Raw genomic sequence first — 25,961 nt, 5'->3', positions numbered from 1 at the left:
TGATAACAAACGGGGCGCTCACGACCCGCAGCCGACAGTATGGAGTCGAACCGCTCACTCAGCGTTTGCAAGCCAACACACAATTGCAGACGAAAGTCCCGCAGGGCAGCCAGAACGGAGCCGCATGTCAGCGGAAGCTGCGCCCCCACATCGGCAGCAATCCGGGACGGCACTGTGGAGCTGGAGTCTGGTAGAGGGAGGGCGAAGCGGGCAGCGGGCGAGACCGGAGCATCACCCCCCAGCAGCGAGCAGGCAATCAACGCCATGTTTTACCGCTGAACGGTACAGAGGCCAGGGGAGGGTCGTAACAAGGAGGCAATTCCCCTCAGGTCTGCGCCGCAACAGGTGAAAGCCAACAGTCATTTCCCCTCCCTCGGACTCTCTTTGCAGCCGACTAGGCAATAGAAGAAGGGGGTCTGCAGCCTTCCACAGCGCGGTCCACAGAGCGGGGCAGGAGACCCGCCACACCGGGGCTTACCCTATAGCTCCAGCCCGTCAGGTACAAGGTGCAGGAGGTGTCCGGGCATCTCTCCCCCGGCTCATCTGGCGACAGTCCGTGGTGTGAGGCGGGGTCGGGCCGCGGGGCTCAGGTTTGCGCCGGCGGGTCCAGTGACTGCGGAGCTTCCAGGGGGCCGGCCAAGGCCACAATAGAGCAGGGGTCCAGTGCAGAGAACAAAGGCACCAAGAACTCCGGCATCCGGGCGGGCTCAGACTCCGGGAAAGCGGCGGAGCGGTCAGCGCGTCGTCGCACACGTTGCACCTCGAAAATCGGCGAGGATAGGAATCAGGATGATAGTCCGAGGCCAAGGGCCGACGGAGCCGGGCGCTCAAGCGTCTGCTCCGGTCGCCATCTTGGCTCCTCCCCCCAGGACATTTTTAATTTACAGATTGGACCTGTGAATAAAAACTTCGGTTCAGGGTTCCATCTAGTGATTTTAATACACTCCTCCCTTTTACAAAGCCCTCATACACCCACGCACAACTGCGGCGACTCCATAAAAAGATCTCCGTGAAAGAGCCCTCTTGCGGGGCCCGTGAGGCACTGCAGCGCCACCCCCACGAGGAGCAATGCCCTATGATGAAGCATGACACCCGCAAGGGTGTGTGAGGGCACTATAAATTACAGGAGCAATTCCTCTATCACTCACACTAATCGCTCTTATGTGAGCGTCACTTTCAATTACCTGGTTTAGGTTCTTCCTTTTTAGAGGAACAGTTACCCCTTTGTTTAAATACTGATTTCTTGGGAGTCAGGGTACTGGACCTACTATTTTCCAAACATTACTCCCCGTCCCCAATTCTTCCCGTATTTGCAACTTTGCTTAGTGTCTGATCAAGGGTTCAAAGGCAGCATTCAACTTCTAGTCTGTATCCAAATAATGGTTACCTGTTGATTCCTGGCAGCAGAACCAGGCAAAGGGTGTTGCTCCGCAGGATTTTACAAAGCTGTTTCACACTCTTGTCTAGTTTCTTCATCTTGTCTCTCAGCTCTTGCTCCTGCGGAAAACAATATGCATTGGCAATGTAAGCAATACTAGCTGACAACAATGACGATACAGGATGGTAGTAGAGTGAATTAATGAGCTTGCTTTAAAACACAGGGCACACTTTCAACTGAATCGCATCTGGGCACTTGGGAAAGTTAAGGAAGTGTGTTTGGTACTTGTGACAGGTATTGATCAGAGAGCAGTATCGCCTGGACCCATCCCCAGCAGTGCACACTTCAAATTAAATACAGAACATAGGTTAACCAAAAGCTTGGCATAGCGAAATGACATAATAAGGCCTCTGACCCCTGCTGGCCCCTTCTCAAGGCCTTAGCCTCTCATTAGCCAAAGAGTGGAAACTACTGAAATCAAACAAGACTTTTTAGTCTCCATATAATTTCTGTTTGGGTCACTTCCTTCATGACCAGTCGTAGCAATGAAGTTAAGTACCAGTGTACCAATGGGCAATCCAGGGGTAGAAGCTGCTAGCCCTGGCCATCTGTATTTTACATCTAGGATTCATACTTCATGGATACCTGGATGGCTTCATGCAGGGAGTGATAAACCAGCAACCATTTTGTGACATATGTGATGATAGCTTTTCAAATGTTTGTAGTGGAGGGAAGGGGCACAGCAGTCAAAGAATAGCGCACCATAGAACAGATAAATACCAGCAAATAAGCAATCGGGTATTCACTAAGGGAACTTATGTGTTGTAAGCTTCTAAAATATAGCGCTCATCCTGCAAATGTACGGTTAGTGAGAAATGGGGGCCAAACAAGTGGTTATCGCATTGAAATGTAACAGAACATAGCCAGAGCTCTTTCATCAAGGTATGATTGGTCTACCCCAAGCTTGAACGTTCACTTTCAAACAGAGACAGCTCATCGGATTTGTTTGTCAGTTTCTAGGACAGTTCTATCAACTCTGCATGGATGAAAGTGGAGACTGAAAGAATTTCGGTTTTGGCAGCCAAAAGAATAGACAAAGAATTCAAAGTCTGAATTCGAACTGTGGATGTAAAGGTACATGTTAATTTCTTGATTATTTGCAACATTTAGCAATTTTTCAGATGACGGTCTGAAGTGGGAGACTTTTTCCATATGTTACGGAGCTGTCGAATGACTCAGACAGGAATGGCACGTGCAGGTGAGAGCAGTGGGGCCGGGTTGAGGAGAGATTGAAGAGTCGGCCACGAGGGGAAACTTAAATAAACAATTAACTTTCCCTCGTCGTCGTCTGTCGGAATTCCCCCAAACTGCTATCACCGCCCCCCCCCCCCCGCCTTTACCTGCACGGGCTGCTCCAGGATTCAGAAATATTGTAAAGTCATATTTCAGACATTACCCAAGGTAATTCGGTGGCCACAGACCCTGCCCATGGGCATGCTACATTAGAAATTCTAGAAGTCACTGAAGACTCCTGGGAATGAACTTTGATTGCTCCTGGCACACTATTACCCACAAGAGAGATGGACAAGCACAGGAGATTTAAATATCCCCCCCCCCCCCACACATATAGGGTGAGAGGCATGGCTCAATATTACATTCTAGAAAAACAGATCTACTGAGCTAGGAAGTGTCCAAGCAAACAGGAGAGTGGTCGGATTACTTTCACACCTCTAACTCCAACAATCACTGTCATACCAAGGCCAACAACAATTAAATCTGGTAAATTATTGAAGCTTTATAGTATATTAGACACTTTCAGTATTTGTTAGTTGATTTTATCTATTGTGCTCACGTTACATGCTTAATTAAATTAATTAAGAGTTTAATTACAAAAAAAACCTTTTCTGTCATGGTGAGAAAGTGGTGCCTTGAAGACAGACTCTAATTTAAAAATGGCTCTTATGACTTCACTCACTTACAATATTCATACTGTCCTAGCGTCCTAGAAAAATGCTGGCTGCTGCACTGGCTGAGTCATAGAAATCCTGGAACTGTGATCACACTGAATGTTCCTCGTGCACATTGTTTATGCTGGCCCACATTGCAAAGCTTTTGGCACGAGGCATTTCAGAGAACTGAATTAATGCCACTAAGAACTGTCACCTGACGTCATCTCCGACTAACTGCGCTGCAGGCAACGATCATTCAAATGGGGCTGTACAGAGATTCATCCTGCACTATTGAAAGGAGGAATGTAACCCACACCTGAAGACATGGATAAGTTACGAGTCCCTAAGCAACAAGACTGTAGAAGGTTGGATTACAATGACAGGACGGTAGCGTCAACTGCAATGCATTCGAGGACATGCGCAGTAGGAGCTCGAACCACTGAGCAGAGTTACTTTCCTTCGGGGACACAGGCCCTGGCGGCTAGAGTTTGCAGACTGTGCAACTTTTAAAATATTTCCGGGGACCAGAGTGAGGCTCCGGAAAACTTTGATCTCACACGCATGTTGCGTGATCTCAGCGGATATAAAGCTACTGTGGGATATGCATTGTTTCTCAGCTACCTTCAGGCACAGAGGGTCTGAATCAATTAGACAAATACAAGACAGAAGGTAGACAATGAAAGCTCTGCAGAGGATAGTCAAAATCAATCAGAGCTATCAAAACCGAAGGTATCTTGTGGTTCTAAGGGTAGTTCATTAAACTGCAAAAAAAAAAATTCTAAGCAACTCCAAAGAAATTTGCAAGGAGAGTCGATGGAATTTTCACAGAAAAAGATGAGGTACCTGAAGATGTGTGGCATCACAGATGTTCAACAATTCCGCAGTTCAAATGCAGAGAGCTAATCGCCTAGACAAATCTTCTTAGAAACCAAAGTTCCTTGGGGGAACCATTATAACCCTACAATTAGCCACCATGTAATTTGATAAGTCTGCACTAGAGATTTCATGTCTCAGAGCAGTTTTAGCATTAATCATATGTATATGTATGTCAGACACTACCTTTGGAAAATAAATAAATAAATGAGAGTCTTCGTCTTCTTTAAAGATGGTGTAAGCCTGTAAGGTGAAGCGGACAACAATGTCTGAAGCTTACTTTCCCCTCTGGCAGACAGAAAAGGCACCAAAATGTAGTGTGGCATAATCAGCCCTAAAGCACCAGCTACACATGGGATTAAAACAGAAGTTACTACTTGTGTAACGATATATCTGTAAGAGACATTTGTTAGTGATAGATTCCTTACCTTAGAAGATTCCCCAGGCGTCAGTCTGGATCCGGAAAGTTTTCTGTTTAGCTGTACCCCTGTGCGCCAGTAGGTGGCACCGTGCGCGCCAGGATGACGTCACGGAGGCTACTTAGGCGCCAACCATGCACGCTGACGTCAGTTCTGTACACAACTTTCAGCGCCGAAACGCAGAGCCATGCGAGAAACTGACCTTTGGTGCATAAAACTAGGGCCCTAAAAGGGGATGACCTTAACCCTAGTAATCAGTTCACAGAATGGGGAGGATGGGTGGGGAGGTAAGGAATCTATCACTAACTAATGTCTCTTACAGATATATTGTTACACAAGTAGTAACTTGTGCATCTGAAAGAGACACGTTAGTGATAGATTCCTTACCTTAGAATAGATACCCCAGCAATACCAACCCCGGTGGTGGGTCTGCGAACAAGATTACACCAGAAAGTCACAGAGCACAGAACGGCCAAAGAAGCCGTCTCTCCGGACCGGACTGTCAAGGCAGTAGTGCGGCAGTAGTGCTTGGTAAACGTGTGCAGCGAGGCCCACGTAGCTGCCTGACATATATTCTGCAAGGGGACACCGCGTCCCAAGGCAGTAGTGGCTGCAGTTGCCCTGGTCGAATGGGCACGCAGTCCCACAGGAGTCTCCTTCTTGGCCAAGGAGTAACAGGCTTTGATGCACATAACGACCCACTGGGAGATGGTCCGTTTGTGCACCGCCCGACCTCTTTTGGCGCCCACATAGCCAACAAAGAGCTGATCATCCACCCAGGACTGCTGTGTACGCTGCAGATAGAATGCGAACGCACGTTTTTGGTCCAGACGGAAGAGCCGCTCCTCTTCCCTTGAAGGATGCGGAGGCGGAGGCGGAAAAAAGGTGGGCAAAGTGATGGTCTGCCCGATGTGGAAGGGCGTGACAACCTGTGGCAAGAAAGAAGGACGCATCCTCAGAAACACCTTGTCCGGATGAAAGGAGGTTTGGAACAAAGAGCCTGGAGCTCACTCACTCTCCTGGCAGAGGTGATAGCTACCAGGAAAGCCGTCTTGAGAGTAAGAAGACGTAAGGGACAGTTATGAAGGGGCTCAAAGGGAGCGCACATCAGAAAAGTCAAGACAAGATTCAAGTCCCACTGAGGCATTATGAAGGGCACAGGTGGGAACGTATGCATAATGCCCTTAAGAAAACGTAACAACCGGTGACTTAAAAAGAGAAGGCTGGTCTGGAAGCCGTAGAAAGGCAGAGCTGGCCGAAAGATAACCTTTAACAGTGCCCAGAGCAGAGCCCTGCTGGGCCAAAGAGAGAAGGAACAGAAGAACCTCAGAAAGAGGGGCAGAAAGGGTATCCACAGTCTTAGCTGTGCACCATGCTACAAATCTGTTCCACCTACACGCATACACCGTTTTAGTGGAGGGACGCCTGCAGCCAGGATGACATCACAGACTTCGGGAGGAAGATCGAAAGGTGTCAACTGTCACCGCTCAAACTCCAAGCATGGAGGTGGAGGCTGGACAGGTGCGGGTGGAGGACCGTCCCCTGCTGCTGCGACAGAAGATCCTCCCGAAGAGGCAGACGGATCGGGGGATCGCTGCTCATACTGAGTAGCTCGGGATACCATACACTTCGAGCCCAGTCCGGAGCCACAAGAATAACTTGGGCCTGGTCGTGCCTGATCTTCGTCAGCACTCTGGGCAGAAGTGGTATAGGCGGAAAGGCGTCCAAAAGACCGCAGCTCCACTCGAGACAAAAAGCGTCTCCGAGCGAGTGCCGCTTTGGAAATTCCAACGCGCAGAACTGATGACATTGTGCGTTTTCTTCGGTGGCGAATAGATCTAACCAAGGCTCTCCCCATCGCAGAAAGAGCCCTTGCGCCACGTACAAGTTCAGATGCCACTCATGATCCACCATGCACCGGTAGCTGAGTTCGTCCGCCCTGGCGTTCAGAGAACCTGCCAGGTGTTGAACCACCAAGGTAATGCCTTGATGTCCCAGCCATGTCCAGAGGCGCAGAGCCTCCTGACATAGAGTCCACGACCCCACCCCACCCTGTTTGTTGCAATACCACATGGTGGTGGTGTTGTCCGTGAACACCTGCACTACACTTCCCTGGACAGAGGGAAGGAATGCCTTCAGTGCAAGCCGGATCGCCCGCAGCTCCAGAAGGTTGATATGGAGCAGGGACTCCGCCGGAGACCAGTGGCCTCTGATTTCTGCCTCTCCCATGTGGCCTCCCCAACCCAGGAGGGACGCATCCGTCACTACTGTGTGCTCCGGTTGGGGAAAGGAGAGGGATCTGCCACTGACCCAATCGCGATCCGTGAGCCACCACTGCAACTGTTGTGCAGCACCCTCCAAGATCTGGACGAGATCGGACAGGTTTCCCTGATGCTGTGCCCACTGTAACTTCGGGTCCCACTGCAGAGCCCGCATATGCCATCTGGTATGCGGCACCAGCAGGATGCAGGAGGCCATCGGGCCCAGAAGCCGGAGGGTCATCCTGACTGAAACCCGGGATAGAGGCTGAAAGAGCGGAACCATAGCCTGAATATCCCGGACTCTCTGTTCGGGAGGATAAACCCGAAACAGCGTCGAATCCAGAACCGCTCCGATGAAAGAGAGCTTCTGAGAGGGACTCAGGTGCGACTTCGGCACATTGATGGAGAACCCCAGCAGATGCAGGAGGTCAGCTGTAGTCTGGAGGTGGGAGACAACTGCCTGGGGCGAACAAGCCTTCAACAGCCAGTCGGTGAGGTAGGGGAAGACTGACACCCCTGACCTGCGACCACCGCCATCACTTTCGTGAACACCCGAGGGGCGCTGGTAAGGCCGAAGGGGAGCACAGCAAACTGAAAATGCTCCTGGTCTACCGTGAACCGCAGGTAACGCCGGTGGGCCGGCAGGACGGGAATGTCAAAACAAGCATTTGCAATGCAATAGGTCTCGCATTTACGCGAGTTTAAGCTATTGGCATTGTAAATGACAATGCCTTTTATTTGTTTTAGAAACGAAACGAAACGAAAACAAAAATAAAAGGCATTGTTATTTGCAATGTCAATAGCGCATACTCACGTAATGCATTGCAAATGCTTGTTAATGTTATAGAAGAGAGGGTGAACTGTAAACCCTATACCACCTCTCACTCGCCCTTGTTGGTCATATATTCTATTACTCAGCACCCGGAAGCTCTACGATTGTGCTCTATAGAAGTAAATGTAGTATGCCATGCCATGACATAGTCCTTGAACCTTAGGGCTGTTATGAAAACAACCACAGTCATCTCCTGAAAAATTATACATTTCTCAGCACGACTGATGTGGTTTGTTTCACGATTGTTTCTGTTTATTCATACATTGGTCCGCTCCTATTTTAGCCAAGATTCTTGTCAAGGATACTAAAGATTTCCATGGTTATTCCACTTCGGAGGATAGACCACAAGGGTAAAGCAGTCATGAGTAGCTCCTGAGCATCGCCTGCCTCCCTCATCATTTCTATGGATGCAGAGGCGATGTGGAAAAGAAGCTCAGCCAGCGGGGGGTAGGAGGAGTGGGGCTGGGGTAGATGTTGCTAGCGGAAGGAAAGCTTTGTGCGGCTTTTGTTGCTGGGGGCCGATATTGCAGCTATGCTGCAAAACCGGCCCCCGGCAATAACAACGAGCAAATTGTGAATTAAAGAAAAATAATTATTTGTAATAAAAAATGTGCCCCTAGAGGGCACCAAAGTAAAAGAATTGTGAATTGCAAACTAGACATAAATTCTGTTTCTCTGAGCTGCAGTGATCGGGGTTTAATTTTGAAACGTGCAATTTACGTCAAATGATGTGTGTTCTCACATATTTAAAAGTGTTTTTAATTGTATAACAAAATCTCCAGTTCCGTGAACGTGAGTCTATAACAGTACATCATAAATCCACAATTAACAGCAATAAAAAAAGCGTCCAACTGACAAGTGATGTGTTTTCAAGATAACATTTTCCATTCCTTATGATCGTTCTCAAACCGAGCCCGTATTAAAGTAAATTGCTGCAAAGCACTCAAACAAGATTTGTGCCGCTACTTTTGTTATCTTCCCGTGGGCAGGGGCGCAGTTTAGTCAGTGAGAATCAGGGGGCTACATCTCAAATTCCCTAACTAAACAAGCATTTGGCCGCACGCACCTCGCACTCAAAGTAAAATAAGCAGTAGTGGTTAAACAACGAGGCATTTGTGAATCAGTGGGTTACTGAGTTCCATTCCAAACCGATCTGCCAAATGTTTCCTGGGATAGACAAAACAAGTTGATTCGTGAGTGCCCGAAAGGCAGGAAAACAGGATCAAACATCAAAGCGGCGAAAGTGAAAGTAATCGAGCAGAGCATCAAAGGGCTGGGTGAGAAGGGAGGGGGGAATGCAAGGGTCAAAGCGGTTAAAGTGAAAGAAAGCTATAGAGAAGGGAGGGGGGAGTGGGAGCAGCTGTGCATGTGCATGTGATCGTGCACTCAAGGTTTAGGCAAGCCAAAACTGTGGGTAGCACTTTGAAAATCCCACATATAAAATGTCTCTTCGAGCCTTTGGCTCAGCGAGACCTAATGAGCGTCCTGCAAGTCCAACGCTACCATCCAGTCTCCAGGGCAGACAGGACCTGAGCCAGAGTCAGCATCTTGAACTTCTCCTTCCGGAGGAAGCGATTGACGTCCCGGAGGTCCAAGATGGGGTGCAGGCCCCCCCCCCCTTGTCTTTCTTGGGGACCAGAAAGTAGTGGGAATAGCAACCACTCCCTACTTCCTGATCGGGAAAGTACTCGATGGCCCCCTTGGCCAGGAGGGCCGTGACTTCCTTGAGGAAATATGAATTTTGTGATCAGTTATGTCCCCTATCGTAGACCCCAACGGCTCCATGTGCATGCTATAAGTACATGTATGTTCCCTCCAGTTCCAGTTATGAAGACGCAAATACATGTGCGTCCACCGTCAACATGTCCTCTTTCAGATCCGCCATGAATGGGTCAGATATTCCATTCCCAAGTATGAAAGGCCACCGACTTTATGTGGTTCACTTTCCACATTTTACAGATTCAGGCGAGTAGGCCCTGAATTCTGTCATCAAGCCTTTTCCTGCCTTCTGCCTCTGAAAGCTCCAGTCCGAGCCTGCATCTGTACCCATGAACTTTGTCCTACTCCCTGCGCGGCTAACGGTGCCTGATCCAGCCTGTTGCCTGCCAAAAACTGTATTTCACCTTCAAGATTATCTGCTCCGCTCCTCATCCGATGCATTCTTGTCTAGTAGTTTAGGTAAACATTCTTCCAGCTACCGTGCTAAGGGCCAGGCCTCGCTGTCCTCATGCAAGTAATTCATAGCCCCTGTTACCATGGAAAATTCCTGCCCCCTCGCATCTCATGTAGACACTTAGACGCTTGTACACGCACTAACAGTCAGTATAGAATAGATTCCATCATAGAGACCTTTCCTTTTGGATAATACAGTTCTTTAAACATAAGATATTAGATATGATTTGGGATTAGGTTGACATGACCCCCCAGACTTCTGTCTCCACATGTAGAGCTAAATGTCAAGTCCCCTTCACCCTCTAGTTGCACGTCAATCACACGTCATGCCGCTGCGCGCGCATCTTTGCCAAATATTTCTGCTGACATTGCAGGATTCTCTTATGGATCCACCCACTTGTGACATCATGTTTAATGACGTATTTAGTTACGCCTATGTTTACGCCTCTTTTCATTACGTATGTGTATCATTATCTGCATTATCAGCTGTTACGCCTCTTGCATCTGTCTTAATGTAATACTTTTCATATAAATATCATTACTTGTCAATAATGTATTGCCTTCCCTTCCTGAACCTTCGTGGTGATGGAATTTGAAGCCTGCAGTTCGAACTGTAATTCCTTTGTAGAGGAATAAAGCCTTTTAGAACCTCTAATACCACGGATTCTGCCTCTTATATTTACTGAGTTATTCTTACTAGACTTTACCGCATAAAAAATAGTACCGGTAATGAAATATTTACCACATAAATTGGCGCCCGAACAGGGACACTTTCTCATCTCACGCGCCGGAGGTGCGTTGCAGGCCCGGTCTCCTGCCACAGCTGAACGGACAAAAACGCGTACCTGCAGGATTTCCTGTATCTCCCTCCGGCCAAGCGGGGGCGACTGAGGCTGCGATCAACACCCAGACGAGGCGATGAGAAGTGCGAAGTATCCCGACCAGAGCCTAGCTGAGAGAGCAAGATCCGAGGTATACAGAGGCCCACCAGGTTCCGAAGTTCCGAGTCCAGTCGAGTCGAGTCCAGTCCGGTCCAGTTCCAGTTCAGTTCCGAGGCCTTCCGTTCCGTGCTACCCGGTGAGTACCATTGCCGGGGAGGCATTTAAACGTGCACATAGTCTGTGCCGGTCAAGACGGGTTTGGGTACACAAATCCGGTCTGCACTGTTTCAGCAGTGTATCTGTACTGTTTAGCAGTATATCTAGTATGTCTTGCATATAATTAAGTATTATCTAGTGTCAGTATTATGTCAGTAACTAGTTTTCTATTAGTTATCATCGTTCGTTAAACTGTTAAGTGTTAAATGTTTTAATACGTTCTATACATTGTGGTGTGAATGACTGTTCATTATTGTGTTTATTGTATTAAGTGTGTTCAAGATTAAGTAACCAGATCTAAAAATGCCGCTCTTTTCGAAATTAAGACAGATCAAAACTAGAAAAGGGGTACTCGAAGAAGCTGTTCCCATTCCACCTAGGGACACTCCAGGATACTTCATGTATCATAAACATGGCCTAGATGCCGTATTATTTCTTGATTTATGGGTGGACTACACCAAGGATTTGCCAGAAAGTCAGAGATGGCCCGCAGCTGGGACCTGGGATGCAGATTGCATCATGAGAGTAGAAGAAGAATTATGGAAAAAGAAAGCCAGACAGTCACAGAAAGATGCCATTGAATTATGGCGTAAAGAATCATATAGACGTACAGAAAAAGCGCTCAGACAGGAAGAGAAAGGTAGGGAGAATTCGAATAAAACCCGAGAAAATTTATTAATTGAGGAAGGTACCCGAGTAAAATCAGAACAAGTAGATAGACAAAGAAATGCCCTTATGAATGGTATGTATCCTCTTCTGGCCGAAGGGTTACCTAAGGCTACCCCGGAAATACCAAAAGACTTGACACCTCCATTGCTCCCGATAAAAGCACATCCCAAAACGCATCCTAAAACAGCAAAGGACGTTTTCCTTTCCTCCTATTTAGATGACGTAGCTCCCGAGTATGCTAATTCCACCCCACACACACCGCTTGCCGATGGTGTTCAACATCAAGAGCATCCGTCTGTATCTCCGCAACAACAAACTCCTACACAAGTTCCAACAGGTCCGTCCGTTTCTACTGTTTTTCCCGCATCTACAATTTCTATCTTACGTCCAACGAATCCTTTCTTGCCCAGCACCTCAGATGGTGCTACAGGAGGTACGACAGACATATTTGCCACACCACCGCAAAATAAACCGACCCTTAGAGATTTAGCACTCCAACGTACACCCCAACTAGCGACATCCGACATGTTTAAAGAACATCTTGTGGATTGTAGATACGATCCAGTGCCAGGTAAACAGGACAGATTGCTACTATCATCACTACGTATACGACGAGCTACATTGTATTTAATGACGATACCAGGAATGGTTGAACACCTAGACAATATATATCACTTTGTCCAAACAGGACGAGGCCCAGAAAGTATTAACGAAGCTATGGAATACCAGAAAGTGGATGTACAAAGACAACTACTACGTTTTTTCATAAACTGCGTGATCAGGAACCAAGACAGGCCTGGGGCAGATCATGATACCATGCAAAAACTTGCCAAATGGGGTCAGAACATATCAGACGAGAAACATGATAGACAGGCGTGTATAATCGCCATGTATCGAAAGATCCGCAAGGAAGTAGAACGAATACATAAAGAAAGACGAGAAGCAGACAAAATTGAATCAGAGGGAGAGGAGGAGCAAGAATCAGAACAATTAGAAACGATAGCTTACGTAGGTAGAGGAAGACCACATAATAATATTAGAGGCTTTAATGATCCGATACGTCCGATACGTCCAGAATGTAATAGACATTTTCAAACCCCTATGTTAAATACAAGATCCCCTGAACACCTATTCCAAGCCGCTGATAAATTACTCCGAGATCGAAGGGGGTACCATATGCTCGATTCTATGGACGAACAAGAATTAGCCAGGTCAGCAGTACAATGGGCTGACAGTCCCAGCAAATTCAGTGATGATGCACTAGCACACACGTTTCTGAATCTTGCCCCAGACGAACAGCGTTTAGCTAGTATATACATGATTCAACACCTCCTTATATTATATAAAAGCCAACACTCCGATCCTGGACCCTTACCTGACATATTGACAGAATTACTCATGAATAAATGGAGAGGGTCAGGTACTGATTTAATTAAAGAAATTCTAGAATTTCGAAACCAGTATATAATTTTCGTATGCCCAGAACACGTTCCAATTCCCACTATGGGAAGAAAAATGTATCACATAGATAGACAGAATCCGTTACGCAAAGTACACCCAATCAGAGGTGAAGATAATAACTTTACACGCGTGTTTGTGTACACGCCTATAACTAAAATTGAATTATTAGAAATGAAGAAAGTAGTACCCAGCCATGACAAGGATCCAGCAGGTTTTCACCGTGAGATAAAAGACATGTTACTCATGGGAGAGTATACCTACCCCGACATTATGAAAATATTGAAAGTGTTAATGCCTGCCGGTGTTTACGAGAAACTCAAAGAAAAAGAATGGGAGGTGGGAGACCAAAAGATAGATTGGACAGCATTAGAAAACGAAGAAAAGGCCCGAGCTGCAGGATCAGGGCTTGGGGAAAAGACTACAGCACTACCAGGATTACTAGTGCAGGTACTACCACGTTTATTAACTACGAAAAAGGAAGACTGGGGTGCAATCTCAGCCTGTAAACAAAAGCAAGATGAAGACACTAGTGATTTCTATTCCCGATTTGAAAAATGTTTTGGTATTAATAGTGGCATAAAAGCAAGTAGCGAGTCATATCCACATCTGTTTGTGACAAAATTAGTTGAAAATTCTCTGCCGCAAGTCAAGAATAGAGTATTGAAATTTGAGAGTACCTGGCAAGGTAATACCCCGTCACAGATGTTACAGATGTTACAATATCACCACAATAGAATTAGAGAAGAACAAGAACATGAACAAAGACGTATGAAAGATACAAAAATGAAAATGCTTGTTGCTCAGTCAGTTCCAGCTGATGGTCATAAAAAGGGTGATTCCACAGGTCCGGCTAAAGGGACATGTAACTATTGTAAACAACAAGGTCATTATATACACGATTGTCCAGTCCTGAAACATAATATTGCCACAGGTAGAACCCAGGAAAGACCACGTCCACCTAGACAGGATCAGAATCAACAACAAATCCCTCAGCATGCACAACCTAGGTCAGCTCCGCAACAACTAGCTCCGCAACAGGCAGCTCCACAACAGATGGTAGCACCACCACAAGCACAGCCTATTGCTGCCACACAAGCAACAACGCAACAGATGTATCAGTATGCACAAGCAGATTATCCCGATTATCAGCGATACACATGAAATAGCCTAGAGAGGGAAGTTGGCTTACCCCTTATTGAGGTTCCTGTAGATCAAGAGGGACCTTATGTACATAGTGAACTATTAGGGGAAGACAGAAAGTTTTTACTTGATACAGGGGCAAGCAGAACAACTATACGACGCAGTGAAGTTCCAGGGGCACCCCTCTCAGGCTCACAGAATATTTCCCTTGGATTCTCAGGAAAGCCTATCATTAATGAAGTAACGCAACCCCTTCCACTTACGGTTGGTCCATTGACACGAACTACAGATTTATTGCTTACTAAATCATGTCCAGAAAACTTGTTAGGTATAAAAACATTGAAAGCTCTAGGAGCTATAATATGTTGTTCTCCGGAAGGAGTACGATTATTTTTACGTGATTTCAAAGGTCACTATGTGTCCAGAGACATGGATCACCGGCTGCAGAGTTTACCTACACATTTATGGGCACAAGGCCCCACTGATGTTGGTTGCATGAACATTACACCATATCGTGTCACACTAAAAACAGGAGTAGTACTACCACGAATGCGACAATACAAGTTACCACCAGATGCTGTTGTGGCTTTGCTGCAAATCATTGACGAGCTCATTGCACAAGGAGTGGTTGTCGAAACGGACTCCAATGTATGCAATTCCCCGATAATTCCGATTCTTAAGAGAACGGATCCAAAAGCATCACCAGTATATCGATTGGTTATTGATCTGCGCGAATTAAATAAATGTATTGTACCACAATACCCTGTGGTCCCAGATATCTCTTCATTACTAACTGCTATTGATTCAGAAGCAACGTTCTTCACTGTAATTGATCTCAAGAATGCTTTCTTTAGCGTCCCAATAAATCCGGAAAGTCAATATTTGTTCGGATTCAGTTTAAATGGACGAAGTTTTAAATTCACACGCGCTCCTCAAGGATTCACAGAAAGCCCCAGCATCTATAGCCAAGCACTGAAACGAGAACTTGACAGTATCCACATGCCAGTCAACACTGCCTTGCTTCAATATGTCGATGATCTGTTGATCACCGCCCGAAGCGAACCTGAATGTGAAAAAGCGTCACTGACGGTTTTAAGATTTCTGGCCGACAAGGGGCACAAGGTGTCCCCTTCTAAGCTGCAATTCTGTGTCCAGCGAGTTGTTTACCTTGGGCACTCGCTGTCCAAGGAGGGAAGACAGCTTACACCTGATCGCATCCAGTTAATAGCTAACATGCCACCACCCAAGACACAAAAGGAGGTGCGGGCTTTTATAGGTCTCACTTCATACTGTAGGCAGTGGATCCCTCAATATGCATTTCTAGCAAAACCACTCATCCAGTTGACAACACAGGAGGCAGCCACATCGACTGTTCTCCCTTGGACTCAAGAACATACACATGCCTTTGAAAGCTTAAAGAAAGCTTTATGCCAAGCACCTGTTTTAGCAACACCATGTTACAGTAAGCCTTTTACACTATTTGTTACAGAACGCGAAGGTACTGCCTTGTCAGTACTCACTCAGGAACAAGCAGGATCACACAAACCATGTGCTTATTTCTCCAGTACATTAGATCCAGTAGCTCAGGCTCTTCCTGCGTGCCTGAAATCAGTGGCAGCAACAGCTCTAGCAATCAGACAAAGCGATGCCATAGTGTTAGGACATCAATTGACAGTACAAGTACCACACGCAGTAGAGGTTCTCTTGAACCGCACACAAACACAACACTTGACTATAGCGAGACTCACCGGTTATGAATTAACATTGTTTCAGCCACACATAGAAATCAGACATTGTAATACGTTAAATCCTGCCACACTGTTGCCAGTAAACGGAACAGATCCATTAGCACATGATTGTATTGAAGTCATTACTATCACGACGAAACCCAGACAAGACTTGACAGACATCCCTTTATCAGATCCAGACCTGACATTGTATGTAGATGGTTCATGTATGAGAACAAGTACAGGAGAGTTAGTGGCCGCTTACGCAGTCACAACAGACACTGAAGTCATTGAAACAAATTGTATTAACACTTTGTCAGCTCAAGCAGCAGAGCTCATCGCTCTGACACAAGCCTGTATTCAAGCCAAAAATAAGAAAGTCAACATATACACAGATTCACGTTATGCATTCGGAGTCGTCCATGACTTCGGTGTACTGTGGCGAGAGAGAGGTTATTTAACTTCTCACGGTGCCCACATCCAACACGGACCCCTCATTCAAGCCCTATTAGACGCGATTCATCTACCTACTGCAATATCGATTATGAAATGCAAAGCCCATACAAAAGTTACCGATATCATTTCTCAGGGTAATGACCTAGCTGACAGAACAGCTAAACAGACTGCTCAGAACCAGACTCATACAACTGACGCGACAAAGACAATAGTTCCGACACCAACACATTGCATGACAGTTAAGGATCCCGCCCTTGATGTAATTGACATACAGACACATGCTACACCAGAAGAAATAAAGAAATGGACTGAATTAGGAGGGATCCAAACGGATCAAGGATGGATGACGAAGGAAAAATCTATATGGTTTCTTCCCGACTCCATGGTTCAAGTCATCATTAACACAATACATAGTCCAGCACACCTAGGAGAAAAAGCTATGCTAGACAGTATTCAACACATTTGGTTCAACAAACACTTGCGAGCAGCAGCCAAACAGAAAGTACGTACCTGTATGATATGTTGTCAGTTCAATCCAGGTAAAAGCATCCCCGTAGAGCAGGGTGGATTTCAACCTCCCGATCATGCTTTTGAAGTCCTCCAGATGGATTATATCCAGATGGAACGATGTCGAGGATTCAAATATGTTCTCGTAGTTGTTTGTGCTCTTTCCCGTTGGACAGAAGCCTACCCGGTTTCAGATTGCACTGCCCCGACTACTGCCAAACAGTTAGTTCGAGAATTCTTCCCACGATTCGGTTTACCACGTGTTGTCTACTCAGATAACGGCCAGCCATTCTCATCCGAACTAATGAAACACGTTTCCCTTTTGTTAGGCTACCAATGGAAATTCCACTGTGTCCGACATCCCGAGGCAGCAGGTCTCGTGGAACGCCATAATCAAACTCTGAAAATCAGATTGTCCAAAATATGTAGAGAAAAAGGTGTTGATTGGGTAGTAGCCTTACCAGTTGCACTCTTTTACATGAGAATGGTAGCACATTCTCGAACAGGGCTATCTCCGTACGAGGTGATCTTCGGTAGACCACCAAATATGTGGGGGACGCCTATACCTCGCAAAATCACTGATGTTGACTGTAATATGCTGACAGATTACCTGGCTTCCTTGATGTCTGCACTACAATCTTGTCGTTCACAGGTAGCTGCAGCCTTTCCCGATAACACAGAGGTAAAGCCCCATGACGTGGTTCCAGGTGACCTGGTTCTGGTGCGGAATTTCGACCGGAAGACCCAACTGGAGCCTAGGTGGAAATCGCCTAAACTCGTTCTGCTGACAACAAGGACAGCCGTGAAGATTGAGGGACGTAAAGGGTGGTTGCACTCGAGTCATATCAAGAAATTTTATGGACTACCGTCCGATGTGAACACTCAGCCTTGCATTCCTTCACAGACAGACTCAAAGCTCCCCTTGGTTGAACAAACAAAAACCGAACTTTATAAACTGAAATTAAGGTCTAGCAAGTCAGACAATTTGATTGTTTAAGTCCTCTCCAAGGTGAATCGGTTGAATTTGTCTCTGACATGTATCCTCTAGACCGGAATAGAGAAAGAAATCGACAGATGCAGCTTAAAAAGCATGCGTATTGTAAATCACTTCGTAGTCACTGCACAGTAACATTATTAATTTTGTTTTTTCTAAGTTTTCTGATCATTATAACTAGTGTATTGCTTCATATGTATTACCCTATTTCTAAGCGTGCTTACAATGTTACTGCTGAACATTCTTTTAGTGAATTACCTCCGCATGAGTTGTCTTATAGATTTGCGCTGCGCAACAACACTTTTATTAGTATGTTACATCATTCCCATCAGACCAGCAATGCTACCAATTGTTGGATATGTGGCCGACTCCCTCCCTATCAGAACTATAAGGGAGTTTTGCCCCTCTTTCCGTATCCGTTCACACACAATGGCTCCTGTGGAGCATGGTTTAGTTTGATTAATTCCCTAGATTCAAATTCCGCAGTTTATCAAGACAACTGGTTATGGGGAAACCTGAACCTAGTTTTGCTTAAAGTCTGCTACCCTAACAAGGAGGGACTTCCCAAAAGAACAGGAACTGATCTAGAAAATGAAGTATATGGATTAGGTAATTTTACACTTAACCTCATGATTCTGAATGTTGAATCTGAAGCTACGCCAATCTTGCCCGCTATGTCAGTATTCCCAGTTAAAGGGGAATTATGTGTAAGAAAGAATGGTTCCATACACATGGGCCATAGTAAATGCACCACTGTAATAAAATTCAGTGATCAAGGCAAGTCTACATTTAGAGCTTCCCGTCATTCCTACTTCATATGTGGCCAGACCGCATATATACGTCTACCTCTAGATTGGGATGGTACCTGTTACATAGCATTCCTTCTGCCACCTGTTTTCCTAGCCCCTCCTGACTATCACAGAAATACCCATTTAGTACACAATAGACAGCAGAGAGATCTCCCGATTGTCGATTACACTGAAACGGCATGGGAGCAATACACAGATTTCAATAAAGGTTTCTTTCCCTATATAGGTACAGTCACTAATAGTAAGCTGATACGTAGATTAACTAGAACCCTTGAAGCAGTAGTGAACGAGACTACTTCCGCCTTAGGCAATTTAACAGAAGAGCAGTCTGCTATGCGGATTGTTGTGCTTCAAAATCGTCTTGTCCTGGACGTCATCCTGGCCGATAGGGGCGGAGCTTGTAGGGTCATCGGATCAAGTTGCTGTGTTTTCATACCAGAAAATTCGCCGTCAGTATATAAAGCCATAACTCGCCTTCATAAGATTGTGAGCCAGATACACCAGAGTTCAGGCACCTGGACTTGGTCCGGTTGGTTCTGGAGCGTGCTGTCAGCCTGGGGATGGAGGATCCTATCCTTCCTAGGTATTGGCTTTCTCATACTATTCAGTTGCTGCTTATGTCTACAATGTGGGCCAGCGATTTGTGGTCTGTGTGCCACATCGTGTATCCCACATCCAAGTTTTCGTTCAAGATCCCGGAAGAAGAAAGAAGAACAAATGATGCTATATGAACAGATCGATGGATTGATGAAGATCGATATCTCCTGAGGGTCCGTAGGGGACAAGGAGGGAATGAGGAAATATGAATTTTGTGATCAGTTATGTCCCCTATCGTAGACCCCAACGGCTCCATGTGCATGCTATAAGTACATGTATGTTCCCTCCAGTTCCAGTTATGAAGACGCAAATACATGTGCGTCCACCGTCAACATGTCCTCTTTCAGATCCGCCATGAATGGGTCAGATATTCCATTCCCAAGTATGAAAGGCCACCGACTTTATGTGGTTCACTTTCCACATTTTACAGATTCAGGCGAGTAGGCCCTGAATTCTGTCATCAAGCCTTTTCCTGCCTTCTGCCTCTGAAAGCTCCAGTCCGAGCCTGCATCTGTACCCATGAACTTTGTCCTACTCCCTGCGCGGCTAACGGTGCCTGATCCAGCCTGTTGCCTGCCAAAAACTGTATTTCACCTTCAAGATTATCTGCTCCGCTCCTCATCCGATGCATTCCTGTCTAGTAGTTTAGGTAAACATTCTTCCAGCTACCGTGCTAAGGGCCAGGCCTCGCTGTCCTCATGCAAGTAATTCATAGCCCCTGTTACCATGGAAAATTCCTGCCCCCTCGCATCTCATGTAGACACTTAGACGCTTGTACACGCACTAACAGTCAGTATAGAATAGATTCCATCATAGAGACCTTTCCTTTTGGATAATACAGTTCTTTAAACATAAGATATTAGATATGATTTGGGATTAGGTTGACATGACCCCCCAGACTTCTGTCTCCACATGTAGAGCTAAATGTCAAGTCCCCTTCACCCTCTAGTTGCACGTCAATCACACGTCATGCCGCTGCGCGCGCATCTTTGCCAAATATTTCTGCTGACATTGCAGGATTCTCTTATGGATCCACCCACTTGTGACATCATGTTTAATGACGTATTTAGTTACGCCTATGTTTACGCCTCTTTTCATTACGTATGTGTATCATTATCTGCATTATCAGCTGTTACGCCTCTTGCATCTGTCTTAATGTAATACTTTTCATATAAATATCATTACTTGTCAATAATGTATTGCCTTCCCTTCCTGAACCTTCGTGGTGATGGAATTTGAAGCCTGCAGTTCGAACTGTAATTCCTTTGTAGAGGAATAAAGCCTTTTAGAACCTCTAATACCACGGATTCTGCCTCTTATATTTACTGAGTTATTCTTACTAGACTTTACCGCATAAAAAATAGTACCGGTAATGAAATATTTACCACATCCTGACGGAGAAGAGCCAAATGATCCCCCGACATGCGGTGGTGCCGAAGTGGCATGGCTGGAGGGGAGGACAGTAAGGGGAGCGAGTAACCTTGACAGATTATCTGCAGCACCCACTTGTCTGAAGTGATACCGCACGCCAGTGGTGGAGGTGGTGACAGACCCTGCCTCCTACCGGCGTGGGGTACCCCCTGAAGCTCGGATTAGGAAGGCTTGGAGGTGGAAACAGCAGGTGCGGCGGTGGACTGCCCCGCATGCTGGTTACCAGACCCACCCCTGCGGAAGCCACGTCCGTGGCCATGCTGAGACAGGTTCTGCACAGGCTTTGCGGAGGAGCGCGTCTGGGCGCCTTTACCCTGGCCACGACAGGGACGAAACCCAGGCGTGGCAGGGCTCTTAGTGGAAAGACCCAAAGACTTAGCCGTGGCCCGTGAGTCCTTAAAGCGATCCAGGGCACTGTCCGCCTTGTCGCCAAAGAGGCGAGAGCCATCAAAGGGCATGTCCATGAGCGAGCTCAGGACATCAAGCGAGAACCCGGTAGACCGCAACCAGGCATGACGCCGCAACGCCACAGTCGTGGAAATCGCCCTGCCTAAGGAATCAGCCGTGTCCAGACCACGCCTGATGGCAAACTTCACAGCATCCTTGCCCTTCGCAATCGCTTGGGAAAGGACGGCTTGGACCTCTTCAGAACACTGAGGCAGGACCTCTGCTACCGTATCCCAAACAGCGTTGTATTGACGGCCCAACAAGCGGGCGGTATTAACCGCAACCCCAAGCTGGCCGAGGAGAACAACCTCTTGCCATATTGGTCCAGATTCTCAGAGTCCTTATCCGGCAGAGCCATGGGAAAGGCACTCTGCGATGTCGAGGCCTGAATGACCAGGCTCTCAGGCATGGGGTGAGTGGTCAAGAAGGCAGGGTCACCAGGTGCCGGGTGATGACGCCTAGTGACATTCTTATCCACCGGCTCCCCCGAGGCCGGCCGCAACCAAGTGCCCAAGAGGACTTCGGTAAGGGCTTCATTGAAAGGGAGCAGCGGTTCCGACGACGTAGACGCCGTCTGGAGCACCTCCGTAAGGAGGTTGGTCTTAAGGGCCACCGTAGGGTGGATGAGAGGGAGAGCCTCCGCAGCTCGACGCAGCACCATAGTGTAGGAAGCGCCTTCCTCCATAGTAGGCGGAGGGGAGGCAAACCCTGGGTCAGAAGACACATCAAGTTCACCTGCATCTTGAAGTTCATCCACCCAATCATGCTCAGAGGCACACTGCCGCGCAAGGGGGTCCTCGGAGCCGTCCCAGTCCTCATCCGGCTCTGGGGTAGAAGGCGCCGGCCGCGGCGGCAGAACCGAAGACGGAGAGAGGGCCAGCGGCGCCGGCCGGGGCCGCACCGGAACCGCATCCCAATGAGGATCCCAGGTCAGAACAAAATGGTCCGAGAACCGGGGCAGGGGCGGGATAAACGTCACCCAGTGCGGCGCTTGTGGCGGAGCCAGGAGCTGCGCTGGGGATGGAGCCAAGCGCAGCGCCGGGGCCGGAGCCAGCGGTGCTGCACCTTGTGGCGCCGGAGCCGCGGGCGCTGGATCCAGTGGCTCCGGGGCCGGTGCCGGAGGTGGTGCCGCCGGGTCAACAGGATCTGAACACGGGACTGCGGGGCCTGCAGGCACGCCGGCGGGAGCCCGAGGCCTAAACAGGCGGTCCATGGCAGCAAGAAACTCTTGCATCTGTTCGGAAGTTGCTGACGGACCCAGGAATAATGGGTAGGCCCCTGTCCCCCTCGTCCAGGCACCGGGGAGCGACGGGGGGACGTCAGAGAGCGAACACGCTTCTTCGACTTCTTCTTATGGCATCGCTTACCGGAATCTGAAGGTGAAGACTTAGAGTCCGAGAAGCGACGGCTCTAGTCCCGCGAACGGCCCCTAGACCCGGAGCGGCAGTGAGAGGAGTGCTGGACCTCCAGCAACTTCTGGCGCCGCTCCCGCAGTCCCGACAATCCCGGGAGTCCTGGTCAGTTCCAGGTAGTAGAGGCACACATCATGGGGGTCCGCCACCGACATATTATGGCGGCACGACCCACAAGACTTAAAGCCGGGCATCCCTACGTGCACCAGGAGACAAGAGAAGGAGACAAAAGTCTAAAAAAAGTGGTCACAAATTGACCGGGGAACGTGCTCAATCCGGATCTGCGCTTTCGGCGTGGAAAAAGAAAGAACTGACGTCAGCGCGCATGGGTGGCACCTAAGTAGCCTCCGTGATGTCATACCGTCACGCACGACGCCAGTGACGGGCACGGAGGGGTACTGCTAAGCAGAAAACTTTCCGGATCCAGACTGACGCCTGGGGAATATTCTAAGGTAAGGAATCTATCACTAACGTGTCTCTTTCAGATTTAGCTAAGCAAACTTGGAATCCCATTATGTTGCTGCGAAAAGTCCTGAAGCAAATGTGTTGTATTTCCTTTTAACTACTGAGAATCTATGGGTATTCCAAAACACAAACACTTTTGTTTTGCAATTGAAAATATAAAGGCCTGACATATAACCACAAATAGTAGAAACAGTCTTTGACAGCGAGAGGTTACTTATATTGCTGCATATGAGGTTTCATAGTATGCAAACCTGCTTGTGGCCGTTCAGGAGCTGGAGACAGAGGCATGTATTGCAGAGCCAAGTAAAAAGGCACAACAGCAAACAACAGTCCCAAATACATCATAGGTCTTGACCATCTAAATGTTGACTCAGCTTTGCCCAAAAAGAGTGACCTTGCCTAAGTATATTCAATCATTATCAATGACTATATACAAGATACCCAACAAATCCATCTAAATAGGACATTACAAAACCACAGAGGGTGCCTAAAAGGTCATTTGTAAACAGGGAGATTTTGACTTTCAAAGTAGATGGGTGGCCCTACTAACGCCATCGACAAACTTTCCAGTTCCAGCAATAGCACCATTGGCAGTCCCTTGAAATCACATCTACTTCACAGACTGCGGCAGGTCGACATATAGCAACCGGAAAGGAGTGAGATCTTATATCACCGTAGAAGTGAAATAGATGCGGCCCGTAGTGGATAACCATTGAGGGAGCAAGATGGCGGCAGGCTAGGCTGTCGCTTGCAGCACGACCGGCATGATCCCGAGAGCCCCTCCGAGGAATATGCCGCCCAGGCGATCTAATGAGGATGAGCTTGTCCTTGCTGAAATTCCTGCTTGAGGTATTGGAAGAAAGGATAAATAACTGCGTCTTGACGCCTGAAATAGCAGATATACAGCAAGAACTGGCCCTTACCTGCTGGCGGATCTATCGATCACTGTACTTTGGTTGCTGTCAGTCAGGATCACCGAGAGCGCAGCACTGTGCGATTTGGAAGACAATGAAGCTGAAAGGACCTCCGACGACGCGGGCTAAGACTGGGAAGAATGCGACCCAGGAGAATCTGCAGCTGGGGGCCGCAACAGGAGCACCGGTGATGTCTGGCACGCTGAAGCCAAGCACGACTGGGGCAGGAGAGCAGTTGCGACTCGACTGCCTGGGCTACGTGGGCAGAATCTGACCCGAAAGGACTCTCCAGGAGAGGCGGTGGCCTAGCAACGTTCGTCCGGCCCATCAATTGCGGAGCTGTTCGCCGGATCTAAGAGCCTGGAGAAACATGCAGGGAAAGCAGTGTCTAACGCCAGATCTTAAGCGCCGGCATTGGTGTTGGAGAAGGAGAAGGGGTTGGACGCAATGGACTCAGATTTAGGCAAACAGAAATCTGGAGCCCCAACAACCGAAGCAATCCTGCAGGTAAATGAGCATGGGGGGGAAGAGATGCCCCAATAGTGCACGCTACGACCGATGCACCTATTGCATCCAAGTTAACTGATATAGCCAATCTAGCCCGGACGGATCTCTCGGAGACTAGGGATGAGTGGGTAGAGAAAAACAAGGCTGGGGACACGAACACAGCTGCCACGGGTGCTTACGGGGAGGCGCAGGTTGAAGGGGATAAGGTACAGCAGGCTGGGGGCATGAATGCTCAGTACTCAGATAATATAGATCTTACAACTACGGTGGAGACTAAAGGGATCAGCCAATCAGAACCACCACTAGATCAAGTCACCTGCACAGGAAAAGCCTCAAAAGTTTTATACAAGGGAAAAAAAACATTGGTAACAGCCACAAAGTTTGGAGGCCCAACCCACACACAATTTAAACATTTTGCACAAAAGATCCAGCATGGCAAAGAAAAAGACAGAGTCTACTGATTATTTTTATTCATTTTCAGATGACACAGAAACGGTGGGCGAATTCCTATCCCCGACAAGCGCTAGCGAAGTAGAGAGTGAAAGCTTACAAGACACTAGTAGAAGGGACTATGCTGTGGTTATCTAAAAGGGCAGCTGCTGTTTCAGCTCGAGCAAGCGCAGGAGGGCAGGATTGGGATTGCTCACCGTCAAATTAGCTAATGGGGGACGAAGACAAACCACCCCATGACACGGAACAGTTCCCACTACAACGTTGGATGCAATTTTACAATCAGTCATGGCTCACCAGGAAGAGTCCAGACAAGATAACAGGTGATCTCAAGCGGCTATTCGGAAAGTCCAGGGCTCAGTGCGGAAAATAGCCAAAGTATGTAATGAGATCTCGGATCGGTTAACTGAGCTGGAGCCAAGAACCGGAAATATTGAATCAGATATGGTGTCATCTCAGCTACAAACAGCATCACACGAGGCTAGGCTCATAGACGTGCAATGGAAGTTGGAAAACCAGGAGACTCACCAGCGGAGAAATAATCTGCAATTCCTGGCCATTCCGGAGGACAAAGGTGGTACGGATATTCATCTCTACATGGTAGATCTTTTAACTAAGGCATTTCTCGAGGTAGAAGGCTGGAATTGGGCCCAAGAAGTCCAACAAGCACACCGGGTTCCCCAGACTATAAAACATCAGACGGGTGCAGATGCTAGACCCCGAGCTGTGCTTGTTTAATTGGGAACTTTCTTCTTCTGCAAACCATCTTTGAAAAGGCCAGACTAGACCGTAAACGCAAGCTAGATTATATAGAGTTTTTTAAAGGACCAGATTTTTGTCATATAACTTCTGAAAGGCGTTGGAGGCTACTACAGATGATAAATCTTTTTCAAGCAAAAGGAGCACAGGCATTTCCCTTGAATCGTGCAAAATTGAAAGTTGTAATTGGGGACAATGTTCGCTACTTTTCATCGGAAAGTAATGCTAAAGAATT

General features: G+C 47.4%; 1 protein-coding gene across 5 annotated transcripts in view; it reads right to left on the bottom strand.

Annotated features, from left to right (window-relative positions):
- REXO5 (RNA exonuclease 5) overlaps positions 1 to 25,961 on the bottom strand; it is a 407,232-nt gene that overhangs the window by 54,903 nt on the left and 326,368 nt on the right. For all 5 annotated transcript variants that reach the window (XM_085629097.1, XM_085629095.1, XM_085629094.1 and 2 more), the window contains exon 19: positions 1,388 to 1,497. In XM_085629097.1, the coding sequence (XP_085485223.1) occupies positions 1,388 to 1,497 (110 nt within the window). The remainder of the gene's footprint in view (positions 1 to 1,387; positions 1,498 to 25,961) is intronic.

The sequence above is a fragment of the Triturus cristatus genome, chromosome 10 (genome assembly GCF_964204655.1).
Source record: "Triturus cristatus chromosome 10, aTriCri1.1, whole genome shotgun sequence".
Lineage (NCBI taxonomy): Eukaryota > Metazoa > Chordata > Amphibia > Caudata > Salamandridae > Triturus > Triturus cristatus.
This window is presented reverse-complemented; position numbering and strand designations above follow the sequence as displayed.